This window comes from Thamnophis elegans, chromosome 8, assembly GCF_009769535.1.
Source record: "Thamnophis elegans isolate rThaEle1 chromosome 8, rThaEle1.pri, whole genome shotgun sequence".
NCBI classification, from domain to species: Eukaryota; Metazoa; Chordata; class Lepidosauria; order Squamata; family Colubridae; genus Thamnophis; species Thamnophis elegans.
In genome coordinates, this window is record NC_045548.1 from 57,055,752 (window position 1) to 57,083,338 (window position 27,587).

The following is a 27,587-nucleotide window of genomic DNA, read 5'->3' on the forward strand; positions in this document are numbered from 1 at the left end:
TTATGCACACATGGGAAATTCATACATAAAGCCTATGCTATAAATCTGAAATGAAGCTGCTTCTGAATGTCTAGACCGATACATTGATCCCCCCCTTTCCCTCACATCACCCAAATTTAAATCCTACATACGTCTTGTCCTGTAGACTTAAAAGATGCTGACTTCAGTTCACAGAATTACTCAGCATGATGGCTGCGAAATTCTGGGAGTTGAAGTTCAAACATCTTCAAGTTACCACAGTTGAGAGATGCTTGGCTAGCAATTCTATACATTTTATGAACTGATCTGCAATCCCCAAAACCTACGCCTTTTAAGTAAAATTTGTTAGTCAGCAAAGGTGCTACCAGATTCCTGATTTTACATAGCTCTATAAGGGTGGTGTCATCATCTGGTGAAGAAATGATCAAATTATTGTTTTATTTAATATTAAGAGTTACATCACTTTGATTCAGCCTTCTGGATATACTGGAATACAAACTTCCATCATCTGTGCTAGCCTTATTTCTTAGCCATACTAGCTGGGAACAGTGAGGTGTGTATTTTAATATATTTGAAGGACATTTGGTTGGGAAAGAATGCTAAGACAGTAAAATTGGCATGTTATGTGAGTCACAAAATATTTTTTAAAATGAGCAATTTTAATACCTGTTAAGTGATCATAACAGTCTTTAAGTAGCCTCCAGGAAGACTGTGAACTGCTACAGTCATTTTAAACCAATCATTTGAGTTCCCTGGCCTACACTCTTTTTTTAAACAAATTCTTGATTGCAAATAACATTCTTTTCGTATCAGCATTTAAGTGGCCAGTGTTAAGTATATACCTGTAAGATTGTCGAGGATCTGTGAAAAATTTCAGAATTTGAAAGTTAAATACAATCAACTCTTCAAAAGTACTCTCAGTTCTAGAAAGAACTTGGCATGCAATCAGCGAATGGGATCACACTTAAGGCTAAGTCTGAGTTTATTAATTAAATCACAAAAGGCTAGGTTTATAAATATAATTTCTGAGTGCATATCAACAGAAGTTTAAACAAAATAATGTATAAATTCAGTATTATGTGTCAGATGAGGAATTAATCCAAAACACAATTTGTTAAGATAACAGAAACTGGGTTCCAAAATAAAGAACGAGAGGTCCTTAGTGCTCTCTGAGCTTGCTTGTATTTTTGCAAACATTTCATTACCCTAACTAAATAACATCATCAATGCTAGTAAGGAGTGCTGTTTGTCTGTGTGGTCTTAAGAGATTGTTTTTTGGAGACAACAGATTTCTTGCTTTTTCACACAATTTAAAATAAATAGTTTGTTCAGTCACATATTCAAACAAATTTTCTTTCTGGAGTTAGAATTACTTATCTGGCTACCACTGACCTAGTAGAACAGCTGGTGGTCCACAGCAAATTTTACTTTACTGCAATTCAACCAGTGTGGGATTTTAGTCAGTCCCACTAAAACAAGACTGATAGCTTATTGCTTCTGTTTCAATCACATACTGATTCAGTGTCTGGGATCTGACTAATGAATTCAATCTTTCTGTTGCCAGCTATTCCCCCATTTACAGATTTGGTCTGGTTCCCTCAGTTTTCATTCCTGCCGATCAGGGGTGGGTTGCTGCCTGCATGCGCAGAACATTATAAAATGCCTAAAAACATGCTGGCAACGGCATGGGTGACCAGGGAACCAGTTTGGGGGCTGGGCTAGCCTGCTGTCCCTACCGGTTCGGCGATCCAGTCCCAATTTCCACGGAGGTGGCGCAGTGGTTAAATGCAGCACTGCAGGCTACTTCAGCTGACTGCAGTTCTGCTGTTCAAATCTCACCGGCTCAGGGTTGACTCAGCCTTCCATCCTTCCAAGGTGGGTAAAATGAGGACCCGGATTGTTGTTGGGGGCAATATGCTGACTCTGTAAACCGCTTAGAGAGGGCTGAAAGCCCTATGAAGCGGTATATAAGTCTAACTGCTATTGCTATTGAACCGGTGCAAACCAGTAGCAATCCATCTCTGCTGTCGATAGAGTGCTGGCTCCTTTATACCAATTTCCTCCAACATTCTGTTGGGTTGGACACTATAATATTGAGAAGTTAAGGAAAGTAGCCAGAACATCGCTTGTGGGATTCTTACCAATAGCTTCACAATAGCTCCACTCTGGATCATGGAACCAGGAAAAGGAGGAGGACTTAGAATGGAATAGTCATTAACTTTCCAAGCAACTGCCTAAATGCCTTTCCTATAGGGGTGCACTAGGGACATTTCTTTTTCCTTGCTGCTCCCAAGGACATATGGCCCATTTTTAAAAACTGATTTTTCTTCCAGCAATTTCTCCCCCAACATCAACTTTGGTCCTTTTTAAATTCAGTTTTTGGAGAGTTATTCTGCTGGTAGATGGCATGATGCCAAGACTGTATATGATTCTGGTTTCCACATTTTGTAATCTAAGGGATTGTTGGAATTCATCACCGGGTGTGCGTGCAGGGCGGCTTCAGCTGCCTGGAACACGTACACAGGGATGGAGAGACATCGCGCCGTGGAACGCATCAGGAATTTTGCAACCCAGCGGTCGGGACTTACTACACAAGTGCATGTAACATGAGCTATGTGAGCAGGCTATGCCCATACCTGCCCTTTCTCCTCCCTCCCCCCACCTTATGCCATGCTGTAATTTTTTATTTGTTTACTTGTAACATGTGACTATATACGCCTTTTTGATGACGCTGTAAGTAACTTTCTTAATAAAAGAGGTCCCCGAAGTACATTTGAGGCTCTCATCCTGAGGAAACCGCGTCCGGCGTGTTCCTTATCCCTTCGGTCCAAGAGTCATGAACGGCCCGCCAGAAGCGGAGCGCCACAAGGGACTGTTTTGGACAAAACTCAACAGCACTTTTTCGTGTGGCTGTTGATAAAAATAGGATCCCTGATGACTGATATGGCAGAAGAAGAAGTATTCTAGGTGGCTGGAAAGAAAAAATAGACCAAAGTTTGTTTGTTTATTGGATTTATATGCCACCCTTCTCCCAAAGGACTCAGGGCGGCAAACAACATTAAAAAAAACACATATTACAAAAGTTAAAAAGGAAATTAAATACAGTATCCAAAAACAAACACAATTAATATTAACAATACAATTTTAAAATTGCTTGACTGTCTATGTACTACAGAAGTCTTGGTAATATAGAAATAGCCTGCTATTGATTTCTAGAGGGTTTTTTTTTTTTAAAAGCTCACAGAATTGGCATTTTCTGAAGGCTTCCCAGCCAGGTATTAGTTCTGGGCCAGATGTGTCACGTGCGGGCCATGCCCACGCCTGGTTTAGCGAAGGGGAAAAAAGACCAAATACATCATGTGATGCCCTGATGAGGTGAGTTTGACACAGCTGTATTACTTTTTTTTTAGATCATTTTTTTAGCTGATAGACCAATTGCTGTGCTCTATATGCTTAGATTATCAACTGAACAATCTTAAAAGTTGTTTTTGGTACAGTTTGGTACATGCAATCACTTGGATTGCATGTACCAGACCCTAACAGACCCTGAAGAGAGAATTGCTATCATGGTTCTGAGGCTCTGCAAATTACCTTGCTTAGAAACATTTCATTCTACTTGCTGGAGTTCAATTATCCATCTTTGGTATAAGAGTGAGGAATGAAGTTCCTGAATGTTTTCTGGGAGAGGTGCTGATGCCAATCCTATTGTCTCAGTGCTTTCACTCTCACGTTGTAATTATGTGTGCACCTCTCAACACAATTTACTTAGACTAATGAACACTTGCAAGAATTTTAAATATTACGACTATCTGCATTTCATAAAGGCAAAGCACAGCTTTTGTATGTCTGGCTCAAGGCTACGTAACAAGTTTATGTCACAACTGGCCCAGCAACAAAGAAATTTTGAATTATAGTTTTAGTTGCACAGTACTAATGACGAAAAAAAATTGTTGCTGACTTTTTTCTGAGATATTTAAATTTTAGTTATTTTCAGTTTCTAATAACATTCTAAATGATTTTATAACAACGAACAGTAAATTCATAATGGTTCAAATTTGAAATACCGTAGAACTTATGGCAAACCTTATCCAGAATCCATAGACAGGTATTTTGACTTTTAAAAATATTTAAAATTTATTTTCCAATTGTTTTTCCTTTGATAGTATTTACCCTGGAAACAGGAAACCACTCACATCTGATAACAATGCAGATGTTTATTTGATTTTGACCCAGCCCAACTCCGGGCATTGACAAAATCCAATCACTCCATCTATTTTTCATATATTCTTAGTGTTCTAAACAATATGTCATTATTTTCAACAATAAGGGGAAAAACAAGGGAACTTTTTTTATTTTTCCTCATGAACAATTTTCCTATTATCCACCCAAAAGTCTCTTTTCTTTTTAATCATAGGCAATCAGATTGCTTATTGATCGGTTCCATTTCTGTGTCTACACATGAACATATTTATGCTTGAATTTTATTTTTAAAACAACAAATCTAAGTCGTTGTCCACCAAATGGGCACCATTCTCCTTCATTCTTCATTCAATTTTTATTTTCTATATCCTTCCAAGTTTGTCATCTAATAGAAAGAAAAATTCCTGCTGGATCACAGGAGGTTTACACAACTGTCTTCAGAGGGCATTGCTGCTCCTTCCATTATCACCAATCAATGAAGTGTAATGCAACTAAGTTATAATTTCCTACTTTTATACAATAAGAGATGACGCAATCACGACTACCAATTTTTAAGACATGATTCAGCCCCTTCATACTTTTCTACTTACATCTTTTGCTTCCGTACACTTATTTACCTATTAATCAACTCCATCCTACAAGATTGAGCCAGATTACAGGTCCATGAAAGTGGAAAGTTTCTCCCCATAGCCTTTTAAGGGTTTTAAAAAAAATATTCACAACCTACAAATATTAGGATGAGGAGGGGAGTGGAACTGAATGAGGGGCAAAATACATTGAAAGTTACAGTTCTCCCTTTTTTGCTTTTAAAATATTTTAGATATTTTAAATATTTTAGTGCAAGGGTCAGATAAAATTTCTCTCTCTCTCTCTCTCTCTCTCTCTCTCACACACACACACACACAAAGAGTGCCTATTGAGTCCCAAGATTTGCAGGGGCCATTTTTTTTTTCTAATAAGAGTTTTGGGCCAAACAAGAAGTCCAGGAATAATTGGTGAAATGGGGAAACAGAAAAGGGGTTTTTATTGGGTTGTCTTCTTTCTTTGGCTATAGCTGTCTTCATTATATTCCCTCCACCTCACCCCATGCCTTTATTTGCACATTATTTTCCAAGCCTGGTTTACAAAGCATTGAAACTGGCACATCGGGTCCTTTTAATAAAGAATCAAAATGCAGTTTGAAAAAAAAAAAAGATTGGGCCAGATTTACTACTGCATCCACTCCTTCCCCTTTGTCTTACTTGCCCCGACGCGACATATATTTTTTCCTACTGTTTTTCCTTTAATTACTACTTATTCCTATTACGCGCCAACTTGCAATTTCCCATACGGTAAATTGCAGCTTTCACATATAAGTAAGGCAAAGCAACCCCCGCACGGAATAAAAGCTTCGAATTTAAGTCCTCCTCACCTTTCTGAACTTTTCCTTTGCTGGATAAAAGTTTTCATTTCTTTTAAAGCAAAGGGTAAAAAAAAAATGTTACTTTTTGGATCCCTCCACACCAGCAAGCTCATCTCACCAGCCACGCGCGCGGAGGATCCACGGGGGGGGGGGGAGAGGAAAGGATGCGCCTTTGGAGCGGCCCGGGGAAAGAGAAGCGGGAGGAGATTCAGGTGATGGGGGAGAGGTGTGACTACGCGCCCCCCCTTCCGCAGCCCGTTCAAATATCGCGCGACTCGCGATTCTCCTCGTTTCCTTTCGGCAGGGGGCGGAAAAAAAAAAAGTCACATCCTACCGGCGAAGGGAGCGTGGGGGGCGGCGCGGCGATGTCTTCCCCGAGGCCGGCCAGGTGCGGCGCTCGCCCCCTCCCCCCTCCTTCCCCCTCCCCGACTGGCGCAGGTGAGGTGGGGCGCGCGGGCTTGGCCTCCCGCTGAGCCTGGGCGCGCGGCCGTTTGGCGCAGCCTGTTCCGGGACGGCGCTGGCACTTTTCTCCCCCGGTGGTGGTGGTGGTGGAGGAGGAGGACATACAAAAAGGGAGGCGGAGCCCGAGTTGGCTTGGCTGGGCTCCGCGCTTTCCTCCTGCGACGGGAATCCCACGGGAAAAGCCTCCTCAAAAACCTCGCCTTTTGCGCCCTTCCTTGGAGCAGCTCTTCGCTCTCCTCCATTGTTCGGGCTTCAAGTCGCGAGGCGTTCTTTGTGCTCTCTCTCCCTCCGGATTTTTGGGGGGGGAGGGAAGAAGGGAGGGGGATCGGAGGTCGCAGCTCGCAGGGGGCGTTTGAAAAACTCGCCCCGCTTTCCCCCCCCCCGCCTTTAGACGCGGGGGAGGGAAACCGTCGAAGCGCGAAGAGTTCGACGCTTGCTGGGTTGTTGGTTTTTTGCAGGCTCCGAAGATCCCGCATTGGGGGTCTGGTAAGTGGCGTGGAAAGCTGGTAGGACCCGCAGTCGCAGGTGGCCTCCGGAGCGCGGCAGGAAGCGAGCAACGGCCTCCCCAGCCTGGTTTTGTTGGGAGTTTTCCTTTGGAGTTTATCTCCCTTTTTTTCCTCTTTGCGCGCATGGGAGGACGGAGAGCTTTGGGAATACTTAGAGCGAGGAAATATCGTTTGGGTAGCAACAGTTTTTTTTATTTATTTTACTCAATCCCGGGCCGGCTATGCTTTCCGACAAAAAAAAGGAGCGTCTGTTGACAATCCATAGTATATCGCAAAGATAAAGCGGCTGTGACCCCCGTGGGGAAGTTGCGAGTGATTTTGCATTGGATATAATCGGTTTGATTTTAAAGTTTGGATGGTGCTCCTCGCTACAGCTTGTAGCCTGTGTGCGTAACTATTGGGAACAAATAGTTTCTCCGCCTGGCTGCCTTTCTTAACACTTCGGGGAGTATCTCACTGCATGCAGTGGAATGCTGTTGAGTAAACATGCAGAGGCTTGTGCTTTTTTGTGGTAGTAACTGGTTTTTAGCCCAACTCCCTGGTTGAAGAGAGTAAATCCAGTATTCTTTTGTCTGGCCTAAATAGAGAAGGAAGCTGCTGCTTACAGTTGTAAAGTACGATTTTCCTTTCTGTTTAATGTTTACAAGATTCCTGATGTGAGTTAAAAGCGGTTATCAATTAACTTCTTTTGGTTGCTTTGCAGTTTGCAGTCGGCGGGAAAATGTTATCTTTAAAAGCACGGATGCAAATATGAAGAGAAACAACAAATGTAATCTCTGAATGTCTTGAGAGAGAAAGCAGGACTCCCCCCCCCCCTTCAAAAAACATCAACAAATCCTTATGGTGAAGCTGGAAATATTTGGGAAGATGGGGGTCCTTGTTTTCTTTCTGATCTGGAGTTTAATCTTAAACTTGACCTATGGACACAGTTTGTTCACCTGTGAGCCTATTATTATTCCAAGATGTTCTGGAATGACTTACAATATGACGTTTTTTCCTAATATGATGGGACATTATGATCAGGACACTGCAGCTTCCCACTTGAAGGTGAGTTTTGTCCTTGCACATATTTATAAGCAGTGTTTTTGCAATGCAGATACGTTTTGCAGTACAACAATGTAAGATGATTAGTTTTTATCTTGCCTTTATTACTTTTATAAATAACTCAAGGTGGTGAACCTACATAATAAATATTCTTTCCTCCTCCTCTTGTTTTCCCCACAATGACAACCCTGTGAGGTGGGTTGGACTGACATAGAGTGAGTGGCCAGAGGTCACCTAGTTGGCTTTCATGCCTAAGGTAGGACTGAAACCCATTGTCTCCTGGTTTCTAGGCCAGCACCTTAACCACTAGACCATACTTGCCCTTAATTTATTGTTTTAGAAACCTTAATTACTGGTAATTCAAGAAACAGTTTACAGCATCTATTATGTGTGTGATTATGCAGTGAAAGGGCTTTTCCTAGGATGTTTCCTTTTCAATCTGCTTTTAAATTTATTTTTCTGATTTTGTCTGTGTCTTGACAGCTTGACTCAGTTCCATTTTTCAATGTTTTTATTGTGTTAGGAGCAAGAGCTGGTAATTGAGTCTTTTTCAAGATATGGAAACATAAATAAATATCTGGATTTGGTTGGTTGGGTACATGAATGGAACAGAGCCTTTATTTCAGGCTCTGCAAATTGTGACCCATTAGACTAGGGGTGTCAAACTCAAGGCCTGGGGGCTGGATCCATCCCTTAGATCTGGCCCGTGGGGCCGCCCTGGAAACAGCAAAGGACCAGCCCATGGTGCCTCTGCCAGTGAAAATGGAACTCGGGAGGACTCAGGAAGCTCTGTTTTTGCTGGCAGAGGGTTGCAGGAGGCCGTCAAAGCCGAAAATGGAGCTTGAGAGCCCCTTTTCACTGGCAGTGCTTGGGCCACCACAGGCACCCCGACACAAGTGATGTTGAGCTTGCCACACCCACCATGGCCACGCCCATCCCGGCTCCCCAAAGTCAAACACAACCCTGTTGTGGCCCTGAATGAAATTAAGTTTGACACTCCTGCATTAGACTATTGTAAAATATTCTGTATTTTACTTTTGAAGAGTGTTGGGAAGAGACAGTTGATGAAAAAGGCAGTATTTAGGTTGCCAACTGGTATATTATAATTATGATCATTATGATACTGAAAGATCTGCCCTGTTGCCTATTAAGTTTTATACACAGGTCAAGGTGTTGATTTAGTCTTAATGGTTTAGAGTCTAGCTGTCTGGGGACTGTCTTGTTATGAGTTAGCTCTGCATAAAAGGATTGTGTTAAGCATCCATTGAGAGAAGCATGATTGTCAGCTGGATTAGGCCTTCCCCTGGGGAATGCTTTCATTTCAAAATTGACAGCTATTCTTTCAGTTTGCTTTTTGGAAAGTATAATTTTGAAAATTATTGACACATCTTAACTTTTCATATATAAACTGCATCTTGTTTTTCTAGAATTACCTAATTTGTAGTATGAGCTAATTTTTGTTATATTTTCTTTTTCTTATACTTAAATATCAATTCCATGAGTCATTAAAAATAAAATATTTTAACATTTTGGTCAGAAATAAAATTCTCAAGGAGACCATGAACAATAAAAAGCAGATTTATTTAAAATGCAATTGTATATAAGCTTTTGCAAAAGGATTCCCAATCATGAAAGAGAATGTCTGATAGATCTGAATACATGGCTTAAATACATTTTGGAATAAGAGTCTATCCCTATTACATGTTCATGTTATACGATCTTCTGGCAACTTCACAAACAATTTCAAGCCCTAAAATCCCCTTCTGGAAAGTTCCTTGGCCTTCTCTCACTATATTAGGAAATAATTGGAACATAACAAGACAATCAATACCATTATGATAGCTTCTTTAAACTGATTTGGGCTGATTCCAGTAATGTAAAGCCGATTGGGCTTGGACTTTCTCAACCATCTTAATAGCCTTGTCCCCCCACCCCCTTCTATATAAGGTCTTTGTAGAATGTGTTATAAGTGTGAAATGTCAAAAGTTGAATGTGAATGTGAAAAGTGTAAAATGGAGTTGCTCAGGTTCTTTTCTGCTCTCTCTCTATATATATTCAAATATAGTAGAAATATGTCTGATGCATTTAAATCATCTGTCCATTAATAATGGCTATCTACTAAATTTGTATATTTGCATGTAAGGGAGAGTTTTGCAGAAGAAGGGTGCTGGCAATTGAAGGCGGACACAGGATGCTAGTGCATGCCTTTATTAACAAAGAAAATTATTTGAATCATTTCAATATAATTATAAAGAAGTCATGTACACATGCACAAAAATAAATAGCATTTGAGCACTCACTTTATACCTTGTAAAGTAACTGAGGCAGGTCAACACATGTAGAAACGAAGATGAAAGATTAAGCATTGAGAATGCTTTTTAAAGCTGCAATTTTAAGTACAATTATACAGGAGTAAGTCCAATTGAATTTGGCAGGACTTGCTTCTAAGGAAGTCTTTAATCAGCAAAATGGGGTGCCCTTAAGGTACCTCTTGAGTTAAGGATTAATGTAGGTATTGCATCAAAAAGTCCTTCCCCCCCACTCCCCAATTTAGGCTACTTTTTACATTTGGGATGATTTTAAGAACCAAAGTTGGCATTTTAAATAGGTGGGGCAGGGAACTAGATTCAGTTTAGATGTTGAATCCATACCTGTGGGAATTTGGTCAGGGAGTTTAATGGGAGGAAGTGACAAAAGCACTGTGTCTCTTGAGGATTGTGTGTAGAGTTGTGGAGAGGAACACACATGAATAGTTGATAGGTCCTGGGAGCTGCTGATTGCCCATTGTAGAGATTGGCTGACTGGTTTCCTGCTTATGGAACAGCTTAAGGTAGATATAAGCTGGATAGATTCAAGTGCCTGATTGAGTTAACAGTGCTAGCAAGAATTTACTTAAAGTAGAGGAAGTCCTTGTAAATTTAGAGTTTGTATTTGAATAATATGAAGAGGGCCAGAGAAAGGAATAAGAAATACAAGTCTCTCTATAACTGACAGCAGAGAGAAGAATAGAGGGACGTGGTGGCTCAGTGGCTAAGATGCTGATCTTGTTGATCAGAAAGATCAGCAGTTTGGTGGTTTGAATCCATAGTACTACATAATGGAGTGAGCTCCCATTACTTGTCCCAGCTTCTGCCAACCTAGCAGTTCGAAATTATGTAAAAATGCAAGTAGAAAAAATAGGAACCACTTTTGGTGGGAAGGTAACAGCATTCCGTGTGCCTTCGGCATTTAGTCATGCCAGCCACATGATCACGGAGACATCTTTGGATAGTGCTGGTTCTTCGGCTTTGAAACGGATGTGAGCACCGCCCCCTGGAGTCAGGAATGACTAGCACATACAGTTGCAAGAAAAAGTATGTGAACCCCTTGGGATTATGTGGAGTTTTGCATGAATTGGTCATAAAATGTGCTCTGAACTTCATCTAAGTCACAACAATAGAAAAACACAGTCTGCTGAAAATAATACTACACAAACATTAGATGTTGCCATGGTTTAATTGAACATAACATGTAAAAACATTCACAGTGCAGGGAGGAAAAAGTATGTGAACCGTTGGACTTAATAACTGGTTGACCCTCCTTTGGCAGCAATAACCTCAACCAAACGTTCCCTGTAGTTGCAGATCAGACCTGCACAACGATCTGGAGTAATTTTGGACCACTCCTCTTCACAAAACTGTTTCAATGTAGCAATATTCTTGGGATGTCTGATGTGAATCGCTCTCTCAAGGTCATGCCACAGCATTTCAAATCGGCTTGAGGTCAGGACTCTGACTGGGCCACTCCAGAAGGCGTATTCTGTGCTGTTGAAGCCATTTTTTTGTTGAATTACTTGTATGCTTTGGGTCATTGTCCTGTTGCATCACCCATCCTCTGCGGGGCTTCAGTTGCTGGACAGATGGTCGTATGTTTTCCTGCAAAATGTCTTGATAAACCCTGGAATTTATTTTCCCATCAATGACAACAATCCGTCTAGGCCCTGAGGCAGCAAAGCAGCCCCAAACCATGATGCTCCCTCCACCATGTTTTACAGTGGGGATGAGGTTTTGATGTTGGTGTGCTGTGTCTTTTTTTCTCCACACATAGTGTTGTGTGTTTTTCCCAAACAACTCAATTTTGGTTTCATCTGTCCACAGTATATTTTGCCAGTAGTGCTGTGGAACATCCAGGTGCTCTTTTGCAAACTTCAAACGTGCTGCAATATTTTTTTTGGACAGCAATGGCTTCCTCCGTGGTGTCCTCCCATGTACTCCATTCTTGCTTAATGTTTTCCTTATTGTAGATGTGTCAACAAAAATGTTAGCATGTGCCAGAGATTTCTATAGGTCTTTAGCTGACACTCTAGGATTCTTCTTTACCTCATGAAGCATTCTGCGCCGTGCTCTTGCAGTCATTTTTACAGGACAACCACACCTAGGGAGAGTAGCAACAGTGCTAAACTTTCTCCATTTGTAGACAGTCTGTCTTACCGTGGACACATGAACATCAAGGCTTTTGGAGATACTTTTGTAACCCTTTCCAGCTTCAGAGCCGAGGTGGCGCAGTGGTTAGAGTGCAGCATTGCAGGCTACTTCAGCTGACTGCAGTTCTGCAGTTCGGTTGTTCAGATCTCACCGGCTCAAGGTTGACTCAGCCTTCCATCCTTCCGAGGTGGGTAAAATGAGGACCTGGATTGTTGTTGGGGGCAATATGCTGACTCTGTAAACCGCTTAGAGCGGGCTGAAAGCCCTATGAAGCGGTATATAAGTCTAACTGCTATTGCTATTGCTATTCATGCAAGTAACAATTCTTGATCATAGGTCTTCTGAGAGCTCTTTTCTGCGAGGCATGGTTCACATCAGACAGTGCTTCTTGAAACCAGCAAACACAAAACAGGTGTGTGTTTTTAAAGGACAGGACAGCTGTCAGCAACACATCCAATATGTGTTGAAGGTATCCCTTTCTGTTGACACACTTGGGGATAAAATAATATTGCAAAGAACAGCTACAAAATATCACCATAGGCTTTTAAAATCTTGGAAAGAGACTAGCCTGGAGGCTCAGATGATTTTCTTTTTGAATGATTTTATTAGGTAAAGGTTCCCCTCGCACATATGTGCTAGTCGTTCCCGACTCTAGGGGATGGCGCTCATCTCCATTTCAAAGCCGAAGAGCCAGCGCTGTCCGAAGATGTCTCCGTGGTCATGTGGCCAGCATGACTGAATGCTGTTACGTTCCCATCAAAGGTGGTCCCTATTTTTCTAATTGAATTTTTCACGTGCTTTAAACTGCTAGATTGGCAGAAGCTGGGAAAAGTAACAGGAGCTTACTCCGTTACGCGGCGCTAGGGATTCGAACCGCCGAACTGCCAACCTTTCTGATCGACAAGTTCAGCGTCTTAGCCACTGAGCCACCACGTTATTAAGGATTATATTAAACAGATACAATTAACACAGAAACCTCACAAAATACTTTTAAAAAGAAATCAATATTTTAAATGTGCAGGTAAAAAGCTTCCCAAAAAAAGAAAATATTTTTTTCCCTTCATCCCAATAAGTATATTCAACATTAACAGTATACATCTGTCTCTTAAAATACAAATATATCTTTATATACCCCATTTTTCATAGATCTACATCTATGGAAAACTTCAACTCTCCTTATAAACCACCAATAAAAGTTACCAGTCATAAATAACATCAGTACACCTTTCATTTAAAGAACCTCCAATCCCTCACGTAATGATCAAAATCTAACCACAATTATAGATTAGAAAAAGATAAACTGTTAAACATTACCAGCAATAGTAGCCTCTTATTTATACATGAAAAGTAGTAACATTTATCTATATACTGGTACAGTTCAATTTGCAACCACAATTGGGACCAAAATTGCATTCATTAAGCTAATCACCATAGTCATTAGGTGAATCACATGGTTATTAAGTGAATTCAGCTTCCCTGATTAATTTTGCTTGTCATAAGTCAGCTGGAAAAGTCGCAAATTACATTCACATAATCTCAAGACACTGCCACCATTGTAAATGCAAGCCAGCTGTTAAAAGTGTGCATTGAGAGTTAAGCAATGGTCGTAACTTCAAGGATGGGTTGTAAGTCACTTTTTTCAAGGCTGTTGTAACTTTGGACCACTATTACGTTTCAGCTATAAATCAAGGACTAACTAAAACTTGTGTCTGTAATCTTTAACTGGGTGAAATAGTTCATATGCCAAAGATTTTTCAAGTAAGCTCCCTCCGATGGACTAACTTACAGAATGCATCCCAAATCTGGGACCCATGACTCCTTTGGAATTGAAATTTGGCAAATTTTCTAAAACATGACAAAATGATCAGAAACCATTTTACTGACATAATATAATATGTCATAAAACATTTCCTATGGTCAACTGCTTACTGTATGTTTGACTGTGCTAAACAGTTCTATAGGGCTACTTTCAAGGCTGATATACTTCTGAATATATCCCTACATTAAAAAAAATTTTTCCAGTACATTACAGAATCTGTCATTGATGAAGGCAATTGAGGAATCTGATAATATATATCTGAAATGTATATCTGAAATATATCTGAAATGATGATCCAGTGGGTCACAAGTTGTTTAATAGGGGTTATAAACTAATCCATTACACCACATTAAACATTTCCAGAAACAACTAACCAACACAGCCAGACAATAGATGGTTTTCTAATCCACTTTTCTGGTCTCTGGAAGAGATTTAAAAAGAAAAGAATCCTGTAGACAAATGATTGACAGTGCAAATCAGTCATATTTGGTTTCTTGTATCATGTTCTGATTTATCTAGCATAAACTGCTAAAATGAGATGAGTTGTACCTCAGAAAAACAGATAAAATGTGCAAGATTCTTTAGGCGAACTTCAATCTTAATCATGTAGAAAATAGAAATAAAATTTTAAACCAGGTTTTACAAATCTTTTCAGGCCATAGAACCTGCTATTTTTTTAAAAACGCCCAGGATCTTGATGAAGAGTTCTAATGAGAGAAAATTGACTGCATTTGTGGTGTGTGTGTGTGTGTGTGTGTGTGTCACTTGAATTTTGCAGAATACAGTTTGAAATCCTGTTGAGCCACTGAAAAAAAGCTGAACATTTACAATCTTTATTATCCAGCCATTAATGTATGGTAAATCAACAAAATCATTTTAAGCTGTTAATGTAGAAAGGAAAATAGATTTAATAGATGTAATGGAAACTCTCACAACTGATAGATAATTCATAGATAACACACACTACATTTCAAAGAATAATTTTTGTTTCAGTTGGAGTCAGTTTGATGAAGTGATTAAGGCACCAGGCTAGAAAGCTGGAGATCGAGAGTTCTAGTCCCACCTTAGGCACAAAGCCAATTGGGTGACTTTGGGCCAATCACTTTCTTCAACTCTAGAAAGGAGGCAATGGTAAACAATGTCTGAATCCTAGATGAGACTTGATCAGGCAGTCTCTAGTGCTCAAAGATACTTGAAGGTGTGAACACATACGCAGAAACACACACAAAAAAACAGAAGAAACTGAAGGAAAAGAGGAAGGCAATTGCACCATACTGTATGTGTGTGCAAAAGACTTTTTGAAAGCAAATTGCTTCTGATTCTATGCTTAAAATATCAAGTGGGTTTGAGGAAGATCCCTGTAGGAAGACCCCATATTTATCATTATCGCACAACTTCCTGAACATTTCAACTATTGAACTTTTAAATTATTGTAGTGCGGTTTCCCCAATAATTGATATGTCTATGCACCCTATGCTTTCTCCCTACATTGCTAACATAGGTTTAGGATTTTTTTTACATATTTGACACGAATATGATAGTTATATAAAACATTTTATTCATTATAGCTATTAATATATGTTGTGCACAGCATGGCATAATTTGTGTATCCAGTCTTAGAGCATTTTCAGTCTTTCTTCTCAACAATTCAACTGGTATTTGTTTTCCTTCACTTTTTTTGTGTTTGCCAGGAAATGTGGTTTATTGTACAATAGAATTTTTTCATTTGGCCCATACAATGGATACCCTAAATAAAGAAACATTCTATTGACTTGTACATTTTCTGGGCGGCCATTGAATACAATGAACAAAATAACATTAATTAGATAAACATCTATCCTGATGTTTTAGAAAAGGCACCTGTCACAAACAGGATGAAGAGGTCAAACCTATGGCACATTAAGCATTGGAACTGTGGATGTTTAATTAATGTTCAGTGTGATTATACAAGAGAAATGACTTCAAATATACAGCTTATAAGCTTTGCCATAGAAACCTGGACTATAATTAATGGGAGCAATTAATATGCCCTCATCTTCAAGTGCAGGTGGATATGAAAACATCTGCCTGCTCTTTCTTGCTCTCAATCCCCCATGGCCTTAAAAGGTTAGGAGATTAGTACCTCGCCTTAACCCTGCAGCATAACATTTTCAACCTCTGACTGCACCCCCCCCCCTACAGAATTTTAATTTTGGTTCATAGTAAAACCTGTTTGCTACACTTCAACGTTTTGCTAGAAATCTCTGAAATCATGTTGTTGGAATCTTTCTCTTGTCAGAAGAAGTTAATTGAGAAATGAAAACCCATTCTATAGGGCAGGGCTGTCAAACTCGATTTCATGGAGGGACGCATTAGATTTGTGTTTGACCTCGGTGTGTGGCTAGGGTGGGTGTGGCCAGCTTGACGTCACTCATTTCAGGGGTTCCTGTGGTGGCCTGAGCACCCTGCCAGCGAAAACCAGCTCCTGATCTCCGTTTTCAGGTGCGAGCTCTGTTTTTGGTCACAATGGTCTCCTGCAACCCTCGGCCTGTGAAAACGGAGCTCAGGAGGTCTGTGGTATTTGCTGTTTCCAGAGTGGCCCTGCAGGCCAGATCTAAGCACCCCGCAGGCCAGATCTGGCCCACGGGCCTTGAGTTTGACACCCATGCTATAGGGCTTTTTACAAAAATAAGTTGACAGGATTTTTGGGGGTGTCAGGCTTATTAAAATGTTATAGTTTGGAAGACATTCTTTTATGGAAGCTGTTAGTGTTTTAGAAAAGGAAAGGGAAAAAGGATTAAAGGCACTCTTGCTTTGATTTGTTATGAATTTTCTTTGTACACTAATCTACATCTCATTTTATTCTCCCAAAGCTCTTTCTTCCTCTTCTGAATCTTCAGTGCTCCCCAGATGTCCATGCATTTCTGTGCAAAGCCTTTGTGCCTGCTTGCTTTGAACAAACACGCGTTGTATACCCTTGCCGGAGCCTTTGTGCAAGAGTGTATGAGGACTGTAAAAAGATGATAGACATGTTTGAAATTGGATGGCCTAAGGAACTTGAATGCAGCAGGTACAGCACTTTTCATATATTTCTTACCCTCTTAATTTCTATTTGTTGAATTTATACTCTGTGGCAGTCTCATGATTCAGCAATGTTCAAGAACTGAAAAAGAAAGAAAAAATAAAACAACTATAGTAGAATTCAAACACAAACAACATAAAAAAGAATTAAAAAATAAACACTATTTCTACTAGAATTGACTTAGGTCCATGATGGCAAATCTATGGCACGCATGCCACAGGTGGCACATGGAGGGCATGTGATGCGTTGTTCTATGTCAGCTCCAATGCACATGCATGTGCTGGCCAGCTGTTTTTTGGCCTTTTGGAGGGCAAGGGGGGGCTGTTTTCATCCTCCCCAGGCTTCAGAAAGCCGCCGTAGCCTGTGGATGGCAAAAAACAGGCCCAACAAGCCTAACGGAAGTTTGGAGGCTTCAGTGAGGCATGTGGGGGTGGTGCGGGGGCAAGGTTGTATGTGTTTGCACGGGGGAAAGGCATTGCCTTATGGATGTGAGCACGCATGCGCTATCAGAACCCAGAAGAGAGCAGCTGGCCGATGTGCATGCACGTGGCGGCCAGCTGCTCTTTTGGGTTCTGTAGTGCCCATGCGTTGTGGCCAGCTGCTCTTCACATGCCGGAATCCAAAAGAGAGCAGCTAGCCAGTGCACATAGATGCTGGACCAGCTGTCTGGGGCATATGCGCACGACGGAACCCAGAAGACCAGCTGGCGACAGTGTGCATGCCCACAGAGAGGGCTCTGTCGGGCACCTCTGGCACGTGTGCCATAGATTCACTATCCCGGCCTTCAGCAGTCTGTAAAGTGGGGACGTTATTCTCGGAGCTCTGGATTGACTTTTAGCAACTTTTGTGTTTGAGGCACAAGAGGCACATTATTGCTTCAGTGTACCTGAGACTGTGTTCCCTCATAGTGATCCTTTGTGCATTCTTGCCTATTAATTTTGTTTTCTCTCTGTTTAAATTGTATATATATGTAGATTACAATTTTCTACAAACTAGCTTGCTTTCCTTTACCTAAAAGATTACATAAAAATAATGAAGTGTGCGTATATTTACAAAACATTTAAGTTGAACACCTGGAATTACAATAAAAGCTTTAACATCTTGTTAAAATATTTAACCTTGTTTAATAAAGATTTACAAATAAAATATACCTAGAGTATGCTTACAAACATACGTCTCGTGTTTTGAGAAGTTTTGTGTGTGTGTTTAGAGTAACAGGCAAATGGAACCCTGGGTAGCCTGCAGCCAATTCTATAGTATCATAACCATTTTCCCCCTCTTTTCACTTTCTAGACTGGAGGACTGTGATGAAACTGCTGTTGTCACTGTTTCTTTTACTACAAGAGCCCAGGACACATGGAAGATCCCAGGGCAGCCCAAAAGGGACTATGGATTTTGGTGTCCACGTCATTTGCAGACATCCAGTGGACAAGGCTATAGGTTTTTAGGCATTGAGCAGTGCGCACCCCCTTGCCCCAACATGTACTTCAATAATCATGAGCTAGAAGTTGCCAAAAGCTTTATTGGCATTGTTTCAATTTTTTGCCTTTGTGCCACTCTGTTTACGTTCCTAACATTTTTGATAGATGTTAAAAGGTTCAGGTATCCAGAGAGGCCAATTATATACTACTCTGTTTGTTATAGTATAGTGTCTCTCGTTTACTTCCTCGGGTTTGTCCTGGGAAACAAAACAGCCTGTAATAAGAGCGATGAAAAGCTGCAGCTTGGCGAAACAGTCGTTCTTGGGTCTCAGAACAAAGGTTGCACCCTTGTCTTCATGGCTTTGTACTTTTTCACAATGGCCGGAACTGTCTGGTGGGTGATCCTCACAGTCACTTGGTTCCTTGCTGCTGGAAGAAAATGGAGCTGTGAAGCTATTGAACAAAAAGCCATGTGGTTCCATGCAGCTGCCTGGGGCATGCCGGGGTTTCTCACAGTGATGCTCCTTGCCATGAACAAAGTGGAAGGTGACAACATTAGTGGCGTCTGCTTTATTGGCCTCTACGACTTAGCTACATCTCGATATTTTGTTCTCCTGCCTTTGTGCATTTGTGTCTTCGTTGGTTTATCCCTCCTTTTAGCCGGTATAATTTCTCTAAATCATGTGCGCCAAGTCATACAGAATGATGGCAGGAATCAAGAGAAGTTGAAAAAGTTCATGATTCGAATTGGCGTCTTCAGCGGCTTATACCTCGTACCTCTAGCGATACTCTTGGGCTGCTACATCTATGAGCAGGTGTATAGGAAGATATGGGAAACCACTTGGGTTTATGACCACTGTGATCAATTCCATATACCCTGTCCTTATGAGGTAAGATTGAACTCTTAGCAAACTTAATGCTTGAATGACAAGGAATAGGGTATACGATTTTGGGGTTGGGGTTGTATGTTTTGATGAATCAATTAGTCCATGGGCAAGGAGAACATTGTTTTGAAAGAATATCTGATGCTACCAGTACTTTAGGAGACCTGAAAAGTTTCTGTAACTGTTAAATATGGTAGCTCAGGGTTGTATAATTTATTTTGTGAGGGCCAAATTCATTGCCCGTATCATGAAGTGTATAATTAAGGGCTTCATGATTGTAAATCTTTAAATTGAAGATGGTAGAAGGACCATATTATTCATTTGAAATACAAAATTTGTTACTGGAGCATAATCTTATAAGTTTCAGATCTGGTGTCTTCCTGTTATAGAAGATAACTTTTTAAATTGTTAGTTAGTTAGTTAGTTAGTTAGTTAGTTAGTTAGATAGATAGATAGATAGATAGATAGATAGATAGATAGATAGATAGATAGATAGATAGATAGATAGATTGATAGATAGATAGATAGATAGATAGATAGATAGATAGATAGATAGATAGATAGATAGATAGATAGATAGATAGAAAGAAAGAAAGAATGCTTTATTGGCCAAGTGTGATTGGACACACAAGGAATTTGTCTTTGGTGCATATGCTCTCAGTGTACATAAAAGACAAGATACATAAGGTACAGCACTTAATGATAGTCATAGAGTACAAATAAGCAATCAGGAAACAAACAATATCAATATAAATTGTAAGGATACAAGCAACAAAGTTATAATCCTGCAGCCATAAGTGGGAAGAGATGTGTGATAGGAATGATGAGAAGAATAGTAATAGTAATCAGCCTTAGTGAATGGTTTGACAATGGTGAGGGAATTATTGGTTTAGCAGAGTGATGGCATTCGGGAAAAAACTGTTCTTGTGTCTACTTGTCTTGGTGTGCAGTACTCTAGCATCGTTTTGAGTATCTTCATAGACTAGTTAGCAGCATCCTCGGCATTGGATGTATACATATATACATTCTCAAACATTTAAAATTGAGAAAATTAATAATTTGCATAATAAACATCTTAATTAAATGGACATTTGAGGTTAATATGTACCCCTCCAATAAAGTCACATAAAGTCATTTAGAAACAAAAATAAGCAAGATAAGTAACTGCAAGTTACTGTATATACTCGAGTATAAGCCTAGTTTTTCAGCCCACTTTTTGGGCTGAAAAAAGCCGCCTCGGCTTATACTCGAGTCAGTGAAAAATTTGCCCGAAATGGAGGAGAAAAAGGGGCGGGGCCATGCCGCTGGGTGACACTCGTGAATGGCCCAGTGCCCCTGTGAGTTTCCCCTCCCTCTCTGTCAGTTTGCCGCGCAGCGCGCACCGCACCATCCCCCCTCCTCACGTTCTAATGTAATGCAGGGCTGTCTTACGATTCCCCTTCCTCCCCCTCCTGCCGCTCTGCAACGATGTCCCACCTCCTCCTTGTTATGGCAAGCAGCCACATAGCGATGTCCCACCTCCTCTGGTACAGTGATCCAATGATAGGAATCACTGTGCCGTGTGTCATAGGAGGCGGGACATCGCTCCCGCGGCTGCACGGGACATCATCATCACAGCGGGACATCAGCATCATGAGGTGAGTGAAGTATTTCATTGAATACACCGCTAGTTTACTGTTTTTCTTTGAAATAAATATTCAAAAACATTATTGGTATCTATTTTTATTTTTGAAATTTACCGGTAGCTGCTGCATTTCCCACCCTAGGCTTATACTCGAGTCAATAACTTTTCCAGTTTTTTTGTGGTAAAATTAGGTGCCTCGGCTTATATTCGGGTCGGCCTATACTCGAGTATATACGGTAAGTATATTTGGTATCACTTCCGAGTGTCATTTCAGTATTATAAAACTTTGAAGCTCTAAAGCAGTTTAATTTTTTTTCTACATGATATCTCAGGTTTTCTGTTCTATGAAATTATAAAGGCTGGTAGGGTAGTTACTTCTAATCTCGAATATGCAAAAAGAAGGAAATAAAATTCCATCGTTCATTTGTACCATTAAAATTTCTAAAGATTTGAGTGTGTAAAGTAGATATTCTTAGTCTTAAGTTTTTTATCTTTCCACTATAAATCAGAAACTGCTATTTTTCATTTTGTCCTCTGAAATGTAGTGCAGGAAAACCGTTTCTCCATTGTATTTTCAGTAAATGCTTATTGTTTTCCAGGTCAAAACATTAGCTAGACCGGAAATAACTTTGTTTCTAATGAAGTACCTGATGACTTTAATTGTTGGCATCTCTCCAGTCTTCTGGATAGGAAGTAAAAAGACCTGTTCAGAATGGGCAAGTTTCTTCAACAGAAATCGCAAAAGAGAGTAAGATGTGTTTTTGTATTTTGTCATTTTTACTTATAGATAAAATATCTTAATATATATGTTTGAATGTATTAAAATTCCTTAATACTTCCATACTTGGAAAATACATATTTCAAGTATATATCTTAGGATGCTTTGTGACTTTTCCCTTGTGCTGCAGGGATAAAGTGCTTTAGGGATATGAATACTGTGATCTAGAGATAACCATTTTGTTTTATTAAAAACTGCATATGTAAATAACATATGAGCACTTTTAGATTCTAAGTGACAAAGTCTACTAGTTTTATGAACAGTCCAAGTTCAGAATGAATATATTAAGGACTCAAGATTTGACCATTTATCCAGATTCTAGCTATGTTCACATGAAGCCAAATAAGTCAGTTAACATTTTTAGCTTAATGTGTTGTAATGCTTTGCAACATTAAACCCCAATCCCATAAGCTAATGTATTACATAGTGTGTTTTCAGTAAATTATAGTTTAGTAATGATAGGCAAGCATGCTCTGAAAATACAGAAATGTGTAGGCAACTGTTAGTGCTATGTTCAAGCCAACAAGTTATATGTTGAATGGAGCTAAATAGCAGAGAAAGAAACAATTAATGGAATGGTTTCCAAAACAAAGCAGATAGTAGTCTCCTTCAGTGATATGGGCAGCTAGATAAATTTGATAAATGAATAAATACGCTGAGGAACCAAAGATACAGATGCAGGCCTAGAGAAACAATTGAAGAAGAAGGCATAAAATAACAAGAAAAAAATAGGCCAGACTCAGAGAACACACACACAGCACTGTCACTCTCACCAAATGGACCAGACAGGAAACATGACTAGATATGTTGATTGTACTTTATTGTAAAATTATATTAACAGAATCTTATAGTGTAGTTCTCCCACCATCTCCTTTACAACTGAGAAACTAGGCAAAGCCCCTTCTGAACCTCTTGCTCTACCCAACTTTCCAGTTGCGGACTATGCTGACTGTTATATGGCCCTTCCCCAAGCAACATCTCTTCAACCTCTCTTCCAAGGTCGTCCCCATATATTGCTGACAGTCGCACAGTACCAGAAGAAGGTAGATCGTGAAACATAAATATTACAAGCTGGTTGAGTGGCTTTAAAGAGTTAACAAAGGAAAAGACAAAGGATGTGTGATTGGTAGAGCAACAGTTCCTACCATCGTGCCATCCAGATATAGTGAGATTCGAGTTACTATTGAGGCTACTTCTCAGACAGGATGTGCACTTTACAAACTCCATTGAGTTTAACAGGATAAATATCTATAGCTCCATCATTTTTCCCACCTGATTTCATTCAGGTATAACCTGCCAGAGTTACCTCAGGGCGAAATGTGTGGCAAACAAATTTAATAAATAAATAAACTACTAGACTAGTTTGGAGAAACTCTGATTTTCCAAATATTTTTTTAAAATCTTTCGCTAGACTTAGTAAGCATGGCCAATGGGTAGGGATGATTTGGGGGTGGGGGGCAACAAAGATTCCACCATTTAGCTAGATAACTGAATCATAAAGTTAAAAGGTCCATTTTGGCCATGAAGTCCAATCTGCTACTTTATAAAAATCTAAATTAAAGGAGCTAGGACAGATGACTGCAGTCACACTTTTGAGTACATACAGTGAAGGGGATCCCATCACCATTTTTGTTAATTTCTTCTGCTTTTAACTGTTCTCCCTGCTCCAAGATTAATTTTGCTTTCCAACTTTGTTTTCCAACCTCTGAGTTGATAAATAACAGGTCTTAAACTTCTTCAAGACATAACGTTGGGTACAGATAGTCCTCGACTTACAATTGGAGTCTGCCTGTTATGGTCATAAATCATGAATGTCATAAAGCAGGTCACACACATGACCTGATTTTACAACTTTTCCCCCCATCTCTTCAGTTTGGACTTAACCTTGTAATTATCCTCCTTGTTTTCAAGTGTTCTAATCCTTCATTGAGTTGTTTGTAACTTTATTTTCCTCTTCATTTTTTTTTGATCTGGAAAAAGTCCCCAGAGAAAGAGAGCACACCTCTGCATTTAACAACCTCTTCCATTATCTGTCAACTCCCATAGCCAAGAAGTTCCTCCTGGTGTCTAGCCTGAATCTGTTTCTGTGGAGTTTTAAGTGGCAGGTTCTGGTCCTGCCCTGTGGGGCAGTAGCAAAAACATCCACTACCTGTTACGTATGATAGTCCTTCAGATATTTGAGGACTGTTGTCATATCTCTTCTCTGTCTTCTATAGCAGCAGTCACCAACTGGTAGTCTGTGAGAAACTTTGGGTGGTCCGTAGAAAAATTATTTGCAATTTTTATATTGCACTAAATCAGGGTCCTCAAACTACAGCCTCTGGGCCGGATATGTGCAATGAACGCTTGTGTTGCTACAGAGAGTCTTCCCCTTCAGGGTCTTTTTGTGCGGGTCAGAGGGGGCAGAAATTCCGACTTGGGGTCTGCTTCAGCCCTGGTGTAGGGCTTTGGGCGAAAGCTGGAGGAAAGTGCCACTGGTGTCAAACAGCCGGAGGGCCTTGTTCCAGTGGGACTGTATCATGGCCTGGAACTGGCTGACCATCTCAGCCCGCAGAGCCTCCAGGCGCCGGTACCTGGCCTCCCGCAGGTCTTCCCTCTGCTTGGAAAATGTATGCTCTTAGACCTCAGTAAGGTGCTTCTGCTGAGCCTCCTTCTCGATCAGATCCAATTTGAACTGAGCCAGCTATTTTGCCAACTCTTTCTCATGATGGCTGCTTCCTGGGGCATGCGGGTGAGTAGTGGCTGGGAGGGAAGGGGTGAGAAGAGGCCGGCGATGCGCCCCTTGTGAGTGACATCAAGTTGGCCACGCCCATCCAGTCACACAACCACCTAACCCTGCCCACCCAGTCAGTTATTCAGTAGATCATATTAAGTCCACGGGATTTAAAATTATGAATTTAGTGGTCCCTGAAGTCCAAAAGGTTGGGGACCCCTGTTCTACAGACTAGATATACCCAGATCTTTAACCATTCCTCAAAGGCTTTAGTTTCTAGACCTTCAACCATGTCTGTAGTTTTTCTCTAACTAATTCAAATTTATCAATATCTTTTGAATAGTGCTTCCCGGAACTTGACACAGCAGTCCAAAGGAGTCTGACCAGGGCAGAATAGAAAAAAATATCTTTGTGTGCCCTGGAACCTATGCTCCAGTTAATGAGTTTGACAGATAGTACTTTTTAACAGCATGATCACTCGGTTTGCATTGGTTGACTGATCCTTTGCACACAGTCAAGGCTGATCTCCACTATTTTATATTTAGACCTTATGTTTCTTCTCCCTGGATGCATTTTATATGTCTTCCTTTCGTGTTCATTTCCATCTACTTCTTAAATTGTCGAGGTATTTCGTAATTCTTTTTTTTTTCCATTTAAAGTATTAGCTACTTTTCCCAACTTTATGTCAGCTGCAAATATTGCAAGCTTTCCTTGCAGTTTATTTTCATTTCTGCAGATTTACTACAAAAACTGAAAAATATTGGAAGTACAATCTGGCATAAAATGAAATCTACAAGTATTTTGAGATTGTCTTGGATAAGTTGGAGGTTTTACCTTCAGTTGATATATCTAAATAATTATAGAAGAAAGGGGTAATTAGCATTATTTCTATCTTTTCCCCCATCAGTCCAATCAGTGAAAGTCGGAGAGTGTTGCAAGAATCATGTGAATTTTTCCTAAAGCACAACTCTAAAGCAAAGCACAAGAAGAAACACTACAAATCCAGTTCTCACAAACTGAAAGTGATTTCGAAATCAATGGGGACTAGCACGGGTGCTACAAGCAATCATGGGACTTCCGGAGTGGCCATTGCTAACCATGATTACTTAAGCCATGAAGCTTTAACTGAGATCAAAAGTTGCCTGGAAGCATCTGAGAGAGAGATGGAAGCAGATGTTGTACGTAATCAGAGAGTGGAGGAAGAAGAGTTTCCTCATAATGAACAAAGCATGTTACAGATGCGATCCAGCCCTGCAGTGCCTGTGCAAGAACAAGAGACCAAAGCAGACAACAAGCAAGATATTGCTAGCCTACCTGAAAGCATGAAGAGAGCAGCTGAAGAACGGTAAGAAGGTTTCTGCTTTAGTTCATATCAACTACTGCATGTTCGTCTTACTAACTGCAAAGGTAGCAAAAATGCAAATAAACATTTGATGCATCTATACACTTCGGCACAAAGCATAAAATATTAGATGCAATCATTCAGATAGTAAATGTTTATATGGCCAAAAGACCCAAATAATAGTGTAGGTTCCTAGCTGATAAAGACAATGACAGTGTAATTTGGTCAGACGCAATAAAATGCAGATGGAGCACACATGCACATACTCACGGAAGGGGGGATAAGTGCATGCATTCTCCTGCCACGTTCGTGGCTCGGTTGCAAATAGCTCACCACTCATTAGTGGACCGGGCCCAGAGGCTGGGTACCCCTGGTCTATGAGATCCCCAGGTCAGTTATTGATTTGTAAAATGAATCTTCCTTCACAGTGAGGATACATAAAGAATGACTACTATAGTGTATTTGCATGTTAAAATGTTAAATGGTATATGCAGGATTTGAGCTGGTTTCCTTCTCTGCTGCGCAAGATCTCAAATTGAAAATATGGAATTTGTGCATCGTGCATACAAAGCATGTGACCTGTATATATTACTCATTGCGTCCTATGCCTTGTTTAAAATGTGTTTATTTTCATGTCTGTTCATTTCACTGCTTTACTTTTATATTATTCATCTCAATGTAGAATGTTTCTTTTTGTGTATGTAATAGGACAACTCCTAAAAATGACATTACTGAAACTCTTCCACTCCAACTTGGTCATTCACATCGCAGTGTTTCCCAACTTGGCAGTACCAAGGGGTCAGGATTGCTGTTTGCCCACTCATCTTCAGATTCAAGGAAAGCTCAAGAGTCTGGTCATAGCTCAAATGGTTGAGAAGATGAACCGATATCAATTTGTCTACGCTGGCTTGGAATTCTCACCCTTGAAGTCTAGGTCTTCTGGGGAGCTACCAGGTCAGGAAAAAATATGTTTCACAAATAATTTGAGGTCAAGAAATGACTCCATTCTGGGTTAATGCTGGACATGAGACGTGCATTGTGTCTTGTAAATAAGCACACTAATACCCATTGCAACCAGGAAAAAATAAAATAATATTGCAGAGAGACATTGAGCACTTATTCCTTCTATGGAATCTGTTACCAAAAATAAAAGAAGAAAAGGGCAAATGTGTAATTTGCTTTATGTCAAACTGGAGAAATAATAAATGGAAATATGTTATATTCTGAAGAATATAATTGCCTTAAGATCTTTTTAGTAGTGCTATTTATACTTTAAAACGGAGTATGAACTGCTGACCTTTGTGTATGTAATAGGACAACTCCTAAAAATGACATTACTGAAACTCTTCCACTCCAACTTGGTCATTCACATCGCAGTCTCCATAAGCCTCAACTCCAGTTGCCCATGATTAAAGACGGTGCAACTTATACCAAAAGAACATCTGTTTATCCCCCTGTTCTTCATCTTAGGGATTAAACTAACATGAATTGCTGTGTCATACAATAATAAATTATGCAGAGTTTGTAGGAGGTGAAGTACTGGATGCATCTTAACAGAATAAAAGGACATTCCTTCAGTAATCTCTGAAGATCACTGAAAAAAAATTCAGGTAACAGCTGGGACTTTCTCAGTGGAAACGAGCTGAATCTTTCACTTCCCCCTATCTACGATCTTTCTTACTATCTAATTGGGCAAGGTCATGCCTTATACAGGTAGTCTTCGACTTATGACTACTATTGAGCCCAAAATTTCTATTGCTAACAAAGCCCATTATATGACCTTTCTTGCCATAGTTTTTAAGTTAGTAACATAGTTGTTAAGTGAATCTGGCTTCCCCATTGACTTTGCTTGTCAGAAGGTTGCAAAAGGTGATCACATGACCCCAGAA

General features: G+C 40.1%; 1 protein-coding gene across 5 annotated transcripts; it reads left to right on the forward strand.

Annotated features, from left to right (window-relative positions):
• The first annotated feature begins 5,890 nt into the window (after positions 1-5,890).
• Positions 5,891-27,478, forward strand: FZD6 (frizzled class receptor 6). Of its 5 annotated transcripts, none has more exons than XM_032222972.1 (7): positions 5,891-5,969; positions 7,253-7,596; positions 16,728-16,924; positions 18,230-19,247; positions 21,465-21,613; positions 25,264-25,701; positions 26,407-26,849. In XM_032222972.1, the coding sequence occupies exons 2-7, from the start codon at positions 7,390-7,392 to the stop codon at positions 26,570-26,572; spliced, it is 2,175 nt and encodes a 724-aa protein (XP_032078863.1). In that variant the 5' UTR covers positions 5,891-5,969; positions 7,253-7,389; the 3' UTR covers positions 26,573-26,849. The 5 variants fall into 5 exon arrangements, with proteins under 5 accessions (XP_032078863.1, XP_032078862.1, XP_032078864.1 ...); XM_032222971.1 differs by having other exon boundaries at positions 5,931-6,019; XM_032222973.1 differs by lacking the exon at positions 5,891-5,969 and adding an exon at positions 27,069-27,478 and having other exon boundaries at positions 6,035-7,596; positions 26,407-26,462.
• The last annotated feature ends 109 nt before the right edge of the window (positions 27,479-27,587 follow it).